Below are 11,439 nucleotides of genomic sequence, written 5' to 3'. Positions count from 1 at the left end.
CAGCAAATAAATTCAAACTGTTTGGGTATAAATACTTGAAATTAGAGCTGTCTAGACCAGTTGTGGGTAGATAAGTCACATGGTATTATGTCTGCTCTCTGAATGAATGAGTGCAGCAGCAATTCTAGTGTGAAGACTTGTATAAAATGAACATTTGTTTTCTGTGAGAGCTTACACGTGCAGGTTTGGAATAAACTTTCCAAGCGTGTTTTGTGCTAATAAGCATTTTGAAATCAGGAAATGTGTAAATACAAACAAACCCCTAACCCTGCATTCCTGTGCACCCAAAGTTCCTGATTGCTTCAGAACCACAATTTGTCTTTGTGATAAAGTTGACTGCCCAAATTGCCTACCATATTGTCAGACTGCAACAGCTGCCAAGTGGCAGCTGAAAATAAATCCAAACAAGACAGAGCAGCAAGTTCAAAACATTCATCGGGGAACAAGCCCCAACTCAACTATCTAATGAGGAATAGAAGCCCTTCTAGTAGACAGGGCATTACATACATTGACTTTTAAAAAAAAAGCCAATTTAGTTTTGGCTTTAATGAAAATTATAATTAAACTAATCAATATGTAAATTAATTGGGAAAGTTTTAAAGTTATTGTAAGCACTACAGCAACACCTCAAATTAATTAAAAAGTTCTTGACAGTGACGTTAAAAATCTACAATAGCCACAATTCAGGCAATTTGTGTTTTAAAAAAATGTTCAAATTTAATTAAAAAATTACAATTCAGAATACTTATTTTCTCCAAAAACTTTCAGCAGAGTCTCATTCCTGCTGCCAGTAGCATTCACAATCATTTTATCACTGACTGCAATGGAAACAGGATTGGCCCAATATATGTAGATTTATCCATAGCCCAGAAATTGATTTTCCATGCTATCAGCCGTAGAAATGATTAAGACTATGTCTATTCCTGTCTCCTTAAAACGCCACTGAGATCTACCTAGTGGTATTTATATAGCACACCTCTGGGAGAAAAGTCATCTAGTCTGTCACCCTTACAAACATTGTACCTTACTCTGAGTAGTTCCACTGATTTCAATGGGACTGCTACCCACAAAGCACCAGATTTGACCATTCTTACCCAGGGTACTACAGTCTGGCTCACAGTAAGATGTATACAACATAAGGGAGGGAGAGAATTGGGATAAAAATTTAGTGAAAAAATCTATAATTTTAAATAATTTCACAAAAATAAACCATGACATTTCTTGCCACCCACCACTCACTGCTTTTATTTGAGAAACATCACTATCTAAAATTATCTTCTATTTCACAAGTTTACATGTAATCAGCCAAAAGAATCAGATAAAAACAATTATTTTGTCTAGACTATTATGGTTAGATCCCAGGGTTGAAAGTATACTTTTTGAAGTTTTTCACCCTGTATTGCAATAATTTAGCTAATTAGTATGGACTCTGATAAACACTGTACATGTACAGTTATGTCTATAAGGCATATATATTTGCACGGAAAAAAAATCAACATATTAAAGTTCAAATTTAATATATACTTTCGTAGCGGTATCTATGAAAATATTTTTTTCTCTATAATCTTTTTGTATACCACTGATAGAAATGTTTTATGGGAATTACAACTCAATATATATTTTTCTTTATAAAGGTATATATACAACTTTGAGGCAGTATTTTTGATGGACAGCAGAAGTCATAAAGAGCTTGTGTGTGCTTCTATGTTCTGAAGTTATATGAAATCCACTTTGAAAAGTAACTTGATTAAAAAAAAAAAACTGCACCAATGCACAGCCCAGAGGCTGACAATTAAAACTAATACATAACCACATGAACATCATATTTATATAGTTAACATTTTTCAAGAGGCGCAGTACTAACATATAGTATTATACATTTGGCACTAATGTTTGCCATTGGTCCAGCAATTGGCAAAATTTGTTTCCTATGTATAAATTTCTGTTTGAACATTAGATCTGGCTAGACGTATGTTTACTATTTATAAAAATACTTAGACATTAAGCTCACGTTGAATAACTAGGTCTACTGTATTCTGGAAACTCTTCAGTAGTAATACAGCTTTCTCATGTTCCATATGTACAAAACTGTGTCCATTTGCCTGTAACACACAAATAAAAACAGAAAATAATCAAATGAAGTTCTGTTTAGCACTTTTCCTTTTTTTTTTTCTTTTTTTTGGGGGGGGGAGAGGGGAGCTGAAAATTAAAGTAAAAAACTAAAAAGAACATTGGACTACTTGTGATTGGTAGAAATGCGATTCCATACCTTGATGAGAATAACAATAAAGTTAAATCAAATAATAATATTGCAGGAAGTCATTTCTTATATCATTTTTAAGAAATCCTGCTATAACAGTATCTTACACAATAACAGTTACAGCTATAAAATTGGGGTTTTAACTGGACCAGCAGAGTACAGATTTAGAATATATAAGGCAGATGTTACCCCAGCAAGCATGGTTTGTAAAGAGCCAAAGCAGAAGAAAGTTCCAGAGGTGTCCAAGCAAGCAGAAGATGTAGCCAAGAGTGTATGTGTTATGCTACCATAATCTAGAAGTGATGGAAGGGACAGAACATAGCAAACACTCAGGGAAGGACTCTATATGAAATGGGTAAGTCTGTTGAATAAAGAGTGAGCGTGTGTGCAGTGAGAGCCTGATGGCGCAGTCACTCTGCATGTGGCACTTTTAAATGAAGCCATTGCAGACTGAGTCTTGTACTCAAGGAGCATGCCCTCTGAATCTACAATAATGCTAGCTATTTATAGGGTGCTAATCACTGTCATTTCCAGATGAAATGTACAAGCAAGTTAATTCTGCCTAATGCATCACTAGCTACTAACAGAAAAGCAAGTCACAATGATGGGGAAAATGGCAACTGGGCAGCTATGTCTGAGGAGGGCAGATACTGCTGAGCAAGTTGCTTACATCTAGTTCTACCTAATCTCTACTTTGCCTGTAATAGTGTCTAGATACCATGACAGATAGATCTGGCACTCCCACCTCAGAAACACAAAGATCCAGATCTTTAGTAGAGTCTAGGCATATTACCATACGGGCAGAGAATACCAGTTTGTGGACAAGGTGCCGATGATGTGCCAAAGCAGAAGACTACTGATCACATTAAACAAGTATTTCCAGGTGGATGGTCATTCCACATACTGCTACAGACAGCAGTCACAGCATGGCCCCTACACAACACAGTCATATGTACTCCCTTGTATTCAGGACTTTGCCAACTAGAAACAACAGCCCAGAGGGATTTTTTAAATTTAGTTCTGCATTCTTTCACAGTACTCTCCTACTGCGAGCTCTTGGGGCCCATAGAATTTCTGCCTCTGTTGAGGCCACCCGCACTGTTGTTTTCACTTCACATCTAGAAGACGTGTGCCTGTGCATTACTTCATTTCTGCTGTTTTTCAAGTATTTTATCCACTTCTGACTGCTGGGATGACATGGCTCACATGGTCTTTAGGAGTATGTTTTCACTGCACTTTTTTCTGTACGCTAGTATTTTAATCATATCTTCTGTTGCTTCCAAGAAATTACACACACAAAATTATGTGTGCATATGATATTAGATCAGATTCTGTCCTCATTTACAGTAGGAAAAATCAGGAGAAAACTGTGCTGAATTCAGGCCTACCACAAAAAGCTGACACAGTATGCATGCTAGATGTGATATGGGTCTGAAATTTTAAAACGTGAATAGATTACTTATAAAAACATAAGCATTAAGTTTTTAAAAATAGTATTAGTTGATGACTAATAAATCCAAAGGAAAATATTTTGACATCTAGTGTGAACTAGATGTACCAAATCCTGATTTTGGTTACATCAGTATAAATCTGGAATAACTTCCCTAAATTCAAAATGATGTTGTGTCTCTCACACATGCAACTCTCTACACAAACACTACATAAAGTTACCATCAGTTGTGGTGCTTTTACTAAGTCCCTAAATTAGAATGTCTAGGGCAAAAAACAGGAACTTCCACTCTTGGTCCATGCAAGTCCCAGGTAAAAAGGCTCATCTGTTTACATGGGCTTTTGTCAAATATAGGAGGCACGTACCACATTGTTTGGGGTAGAAGTATATTTTGTTCTGATATTTGTTTTTTGATTTTTCATTTTTGTAAAGCGGTTTGAATTTTGTTTGAGAAGTACATTTCATAAATTAAAAATAAATAAATGATAATATCTGAGAGGGAATGCAATTTCCAAAGAAGCTCTAGGTGGGTCCAGATCCCGTTCTATTTGAACACATCCATTGTTTTGAACAAACAAAGGATCAAGCACCATGTATGGTGACTAAATGAAAAATCCCATTTTATTCTGTTCTTCATGAAACATGGAGAATAGCTCCTCTGAGAGGCAACTGCACAGTTGAACTCTTTATTTATCAACACACTAATGCATAGTGGATGCAAAGGATTCAGGTTGCAAACTCCTGTTGGTGAGAAAACAGTAGGTGGGGGAAGTGCCATGTAATAACAGTAAAGTAGCAACAACAGTTACATACATGTACTATACAAGTATAAGTAAAGAAGTAAAATAATCATACTGAATAGAAAGACAACACTACAGTAAAGAGCAACCCCTTTTATTCAATTTTTGTTTTGCTTAATAAAGTAATATAATTTAGCACGGAGAAAGAGTACAAATATCAGGCAGAAAAAGGTTTCAAAGACATTCATTATGTGTCAAAAAGCAGAACTCCAGAAGGACACTTTGGCATTCAGGGCTGTGTTTGGGGCCTCTTTGGTCCCTGGCATTATACACAGCAGCCTCAAAAGCTGATCTTTGTTACAGCAAAGTCACATATCGACCTATGGTCTGTTCCACTCTCTTAGAATAAGCCAAGGCACAATGCACTCTGGCCATGCCCCATGTAATCCACGAAATGCCCTATGCTGAGTTCTGCAAATGAGGGTTGTGTAGGGCCAGCCCTAGTCACTGGGGAAAGCCCCTTTACCAAGGGAGCATTTCCCAGGGTGCCAGTTTACACTGCTTTACACTTCCAGAGCAGTCTCAATAGGCCACAAATGGAAAGAAAATTCTGTTAGGTAACGTATGGGTAAATGACAATCAGGAATCCTCTATTTCTTTCAGCCTATAAGCTGTATCACCCCATTCCCTGTAACACATGCTATTAAATTCATGTATATCTAGGATTTCTGGGCCTTTCTCTCCATCGCCTTGCACTTTGTATAGTTATTTAGATCTAATTCCTAGACAAAAAAAGTATGTTAAACTGGAGGCAAGATTGAGAGTACATATCAATAATTTACTGTAAAAATATATTACAAAGATGTTGTAATTATCTTCCCCAAAAATTAATAAAAGAAACAAACAAATAAAAAAAAAAACAACTGCAAGCCTTACAAATCCAGGAAATTCAGAGTTAAGATTAAAGTTAAAATGAATCCAAACACATTAAAGTATAAGAAATGCACAGTGAGGACACCCAAAGAACCTTAACTCTGCCCTACAGTGATGACCATACCAATAGGATTAATGTATTTTAGTGTCGGTGGCCCAGATTAAATTAAAGAGATGATTAATGACAAAGTAAATTTTTTCTTTCTCCCCTTATGATATCACTGCAGGTGTCACTTCTATTGAAAACAATGAGAGATGGCAGCCACACTGAATTCTCTGAGGAAGAATATTGTATTATAGCTTCCACTGAATGACAAGCTTTCAGTTATGAAAAAAATCAGGAATAAATTACTATTAATCCCCACCATTTTTTCCACAAATGTAGCCTATGCATGAAATATCAGTGAGTTTATTTCAATGGGTAGTTTATAGAGTTGTGTTATTTTGTTACCAAGATCACTCAAGACCAAAAAAGAATCTTACATCCATACAAAATGACACTTCCATAATGCGAAGTTATTGGAAAATGTTAACCAAGTGTAAGAGAAGAATTCTGATTTGGTTGTTTTACATGCATTTTGCATAGCAGTAACTGACAACACAAGGCAACAGGCAGTGGAGAATCAGGTCCAGTAGCACTCTTTTATTCTAAATTCTCTGACATCTGTCAGTTCTGTTTCTAAGGTAGACTTCCTCTCGTCTGCTACAGAGCAACCTTCAGGATGACCAATGTCAAGCCAAATGAAGGCAACTGCATAAGCAGACTAGAAATTCCTCTACACCTGCATAACAGGCTTAGAGATTCAGTGCACCACAAAAGGCACAAAAAGCACAGAAAATCAGAAGACTCATCTTCACTGATGCTCATAACACAGTTTTCCTTCCTTATCATCATTTCTGATTCAGATGCTTGTTGCTGCTTCAAAAGGTACAACAAATCCTTCAGTTTCATCTGAAGGAAGACATTTCATTCTGAGTCACATTCCTTTCAGCAGTTAAGAAGGAGGTATTTTTTACTTGGATGTCGTGACTGGAAGCAAAGAGACTAGGGAACACTCACAAACTTCTTTTGTAGGGCATGAAGCACTGTAACTCTGAATGTACATTTTCAGCTACTCCCAGTCAGTACTCCAGAGAAAATGGAAGCGACACTCTTCACTTTGCTGTTGCTCTACACTGTGTCAAATCTGGAGATTTTTCTGACCTAGTGATGGTGAAAATTGATAGGGAACTACTGTACTGAGAAACTAAATACATATTAAATGACGCATCCCAAAGTCCCTACAGTTGAACAGCTTTGAACAAGAAGAGAAATTTCTCAGTAATTAGCAGTTCACCTGCAAAGCATGTGGTTTCCCTGTATCTTTAGCCCTGACACAATGTCTTTTCTTGAAACATTTGTAAGGATTTACTCAGTGGGACCTACTGTAGACTGGGTCTCTATATTTGCCATTATTTCCTCACTATTCCTCAAAATTTCAATGCTGATTTTTTAAACCAGGAAGGGCAGGCTTTTTGAGGACAAATGTTCCCCATTCATGGGCCATATCAGATAGCATGCATGTTATTGCAAAGACCTGACACATTTTACATGGCGTGAGCTAACCAGCTTCTCCAATACACACATAAAAATCTCACTTTTGATACCTCAGGCATTTTAAACATGCTCTACAATTGACTGTCTTATGCAATATTTCTTCAGGACAGAAGATTGGCTCTGAAATGGGGTCTGGAAGTATCTGCTTCTTCATGTGTTCTCTCTGCCATCTGCAATTTAAAGATATATGTTTTTTAACATTTTTTCACCATTTATACCATCTTTAAAGAAAAATCCTCATCAAGTCTAACTCAATGGCAGACTTACCAAGAATCCATCCCAAGTTTGTTGGCCAGAATTTAAGCAATGGCCAGGTTCTGAAATCTGAAAAAGGAAAGCATAGTGGCTGGGTTCTGGATAATTTGCCACTATGTTATGATTATTAATACTTTATTTACTGAGTGTCAGCAGTGCATTTGGTGCAGAACAAACATTTAAGATGACACAGTTCCTGCTGCCAGATACTTACAGTCTAACTCGGACTCCGATAGTATAGTTCAGACACATATAATAACCCATATTGGCTTGTCAGAGGGTATTATGATTCCCTGCAGTAAATAATCTCTGGTGGGATGATTTAGCAGTACCTAGCAGTGAGGTGAAACCCAGCAGAGAAGGGGAAATTACCTCAAACACCCTTCAGTTTGATGTTGGAATTTTAGCTTCTTTAAGCTCTATCACCTCTCTGACCATTACCGTTTGTTGTATACACATAGGTTAGATATACTTTCTAGTTTAGAGGAACTGGATTAGCCACATTTGTCTCAAGATGAATGCACACTACAGCACATATAATCACCTTGGAAACAGAGTGATATTTTAAGGCCCCATAGGTCTAGAACTTAGGCCTGTAGAGCTACCAGGCAGCTGACAGCTCCAGGGCTGCCATCTAGCAGCTGTAACTAACTCATGCTCCACTTCCCACAATCTGCTGTGGACACAGCCCATGGGAAGTTCCGCCTCAAGCATTTGACAGACAGCAGACCTGTGGCTCCTGATTGGTTCCCTGCCTTATATAAACCAAGGGGCATTTCAGAAAATATCCAGGCAACAGTATGGATCTTCTGTAGCTGCCACGACTGTTCCTGGCTCGATTTGGACTTTGCCTGCTGATTCAGACTCTGAAACCTGACTTGGATGAGGACTCTTGGTATTGACTGTGGCCTGGACTTGATTACAAACTCCTCTGCTACTCCCAGCCTGCTCTTGTTGGGATCCTGGCAGATACTGGGCCTGATCCTGGGAGGTGCACAGCTTTTGCAACCCCTGTTGATTTTGGCTGGTATTTCTAAAGGAACTAATGGGAGAAGGCATCCAAATCCCTCTGAAATTCAATAAGAGTTAGGCACCTAACTTCCTTAGACTCCTTTAAAATCCCAGCATATGTAAACACTGTATTAGCCACAGAGCAGTGACAAAGCCCATTGAACTGAATATACCCTTCTCCCCATGGAAACTGGGGAAGTGTAGGAGGCCCACCACTGTCCCCCCCCTTAGTACTACAAGATGCAGACTGAGGTCTCATCCTCTGCCACAGCTGATATAACTCCTGCATCCCTCACATCCCCAAATAAACTGTAAAGGGCTGCTCAGAGGGATATGGTGGACAGGAGCTCATTGCATGTCTTGCCCATCCTCCTTGAACAGCTTCTGCTTGTAGAGCAGCAGGACCCCTTTTTTCCACTGTGCTCATCCCATCACCACATTAAACAGCCTACGAATAGGTGAGCCTTGTGAGCCGTGGTTTCACACATATACTCTGCCTTTAGGAGACACTATCATGCACAGCCAACTTTTTCTCCAAGTTGTCTCTGTTTTTTGTTTTGAGAGTTGGCAAAGTCTGGTCACTTGAGCATGAGCCTTTTCTTTCCCCAACCACTCAGTATTGTGCACCCATCAAATATCGGAAACATTTCTTGGTAAATAGAACATAATCTTAATGGTCAGCATTCATTCAGGGCCAGGTTCTGTCACCATTTGCCCTTTGGAGCAGTTCTATTTGAGTGAACGGTACTGTAGAATAAGATACTATTCATTATGTGTAAGGGGAGAAGAACTGAGGTGTTATTTTTTATTTGTTTTTTTAACAGGGGAAAGTCACATTCTGCATTTTCTCATATAAATAACATACAAATTGGCTGTCTGCTGGGTAGTAACTCTCTCAAAATAAGAATCTTTATGCTGATGTTGCTGCACTTGAAGGAAGCTCTTTAACATATGAAAACAAAAGTTATTTGAGATAACTAGTTATTTTCCTTCTTATGTTTTCTGGACTTATTGTAAAGTATAGTCATTCATCTCTAAATCAATTGATTAAAATTCTTGACATTTTTTATAGCAATATAAATATTTCTTACCTGATAAGCAGCTAAATTATCTATTAGTTTATGAGTGACAGAGGAAAGATATGAGAATTCTGGTTGATAATGAGATATAGCTTAATGTTCCACAAAGAAACCAAAAGGAAGTTATAGAAACAAATGACTTTTCATCCTCTAAATAATTAACACATGGTATCAATACAGCACCTTCTGCGGATCTTAAAGCACTTTACAAACATTAATGAATTAACCCTCACAATAGTCCCACATGATATCTGTATTAATAGCCCCTTTTATATGTGGTGAAATTGGGGTACAGAATGATTAAGAGACTTACGGTATGTCTACACGTAAACCACAACAGCAGAATCACTGTAGCACTTCAGTGTAGATGCTACCTATGTTGATTCTCCTGTTAGCATAGATAATCTACCTCCCTGAGGTGCAGTAGCTAGGTCGAAGGAAGAATTATTTCATTGACCTAGCGCTGTCTATACTTGGGGCTATGCTGATGTAAGTTTCCAGCATAGACCAGCCATTGCTTAGTTAAAGAAGTCTGAGGCAGAACTGGGAATGGAAAACAGGTGTCTTGAGTCCCAGGATTCTCCATATATGGCCTTACAGTTTGAACAATAATATTCAGCTATGAATTAATAACAAATCAAAGAATTCTGTTGTTGTGTTCACTGTGCATATGCCAAATTCTCCTTAACCTAATACATTAATTAGTACATCTTTTTTTCTCCTTTCAGTGACTTAATTATCACAATAGACAGTAAACATCTTCATGGCTTTAAAACTGAGCAAAACCAGCCTATTAAAATCCCTGAATTACAGTTTCATTTTATTTCAGTTGCACTTTATTGATAATTTCAGAGTACAAAAACTCCAAAATAATTTCATGCAGTTAATTGCATCTTTAAAAGACTATAAACCCACTAAACTTTCTGTGGTTTTAGGATAATAATGCAACTTTTTACAAGGTATATTCAAGTCAGCAGAGCTTGATGAAATTCACTCAGAGTGCTTACGACACTAGTAGAAGCAATCTCAGAACCATTAGTGATAGAATTTATGAAAGATGGTGAAGTGCCAGATGACTGGAGAAAGCAAACACAATACCTATTTTTAAAAAAGGTGGGAAAGGAGTATCTGTGGAATTATAGACTAGTTGGCCTAACTTCAATTCCTGGAAACATACTGGAACAAATTATCAAAGTTTGTAAGTCTAGCGGACAATAGGATCGTAACTGATAGCAAGTATGGATTTGTCAAGAGCAGATCATGCCAAACCAACCTAATTTCCTTCTCTGACAGACTTACAGACCTAGTGGATTGGGGGGAAGCAACAGATGGAATATATCTTGATTTTAATAAGGCTTCTGACACAGTCCTATGTAACATCTTCACGAGCAAACTGGGGAAACCTGGCCTAGATGAAATTACTATAAGGTGAGTGCACAACTTGTTGAAAAACTGTATTCAGTAGTTATCAATATCTGCACAGATATATATAAATAAGGCAGTGAAGAATTAGGCTTAGGTGGGTCCAAGCCTAATATCCCAATCTGAACACCTCCAAACTCTCGGGAAGCATATGTCCCCATTCCAATCCAAAGTTTGGGTCTGGACTCTGATTGTACAATGGATTGAAACAAGACTCCAGAGCCAAATACTTCCAAATTTTCAGATGTTTCTCAACTTCGCCACTCAGAGCAATCTATTGTGTGGGGATTTTTTTAGCACTCTGATTTCAATCAATTCCTTAGGATGGAAATGAACAAAGAAAGCTCATTTTGTGCTGTTCAAACCAAATACTATGACTACAATAACAATTTTTTTGTACCCATGCTACTGGAGGATCAGAGAAGAATAAGGCATCATATGTTCAGTGACAGCACACAACTTTCTCCTTCCCTAGAAAAGCCTTCCATTTTAACTACCAGATTATTCTCTAGTGGAACTTTTCCCCAGCATGTCTTTTGTTGGTCTGGCTCTTTAAATTTGACTTAGAGAAGTACCTGTAGCCCTAAAGTGGTCATTTTACTACTAGTTGCTGCTTCCTGTATCTCCATCTATTTCAGCTAGTAAGTATTCTTCATTTCTAGTATGTTTCTCACTTATTCCTGAAAAGTTCC

General features: G+C 37.7%; 1 protein-coding gene across 1 annotated transcript in view; it reads right to left on the bottom strand.

Moving 5' to 3' along the window:
• Window positions 1-714: 714 nt before the first annotated feature.
• LRRC7 (leucine rich repeat containing 7) overlaps window positions 715-11,439 on the bottom strand; it is a 298,856-nt gene continuing 288,131 nt past the window's right edge. Inside the window, exon 26 of the mRNA XM_067563316.1 lies at window positions 715-2,102. Within this exon, the coding sequence (XP_067419417.1) occupies window positions 1,995-2,102 (108 nt within the window). The 3' untranslated portion in view covers window positions 715-1,994. The remainder of the gene's footprint in view (window positions 2,103-11,439) is intronic.

This window comes from Emydura macquarii, unplaced genomic scaffold (assembly GCF_026122565.2).
Source record: "Emydura macquarii macquarii isolate MOO-44397 ecotype Brisbane River unplaced genomic scaffold, CSIRO-AGI_Emac_v2 contig_2481, whole genome shotgun sequence".
Lineage (NCBI taxonomy): Eukaryota > Metazoa > Chordata > Testudines > Chelidae > Emydura > Emydura macquarii.
Note: the sequence above shows the minus strand (reverse complement) of the source record. Positions and strands in the feature narration are given on the sequence as shown.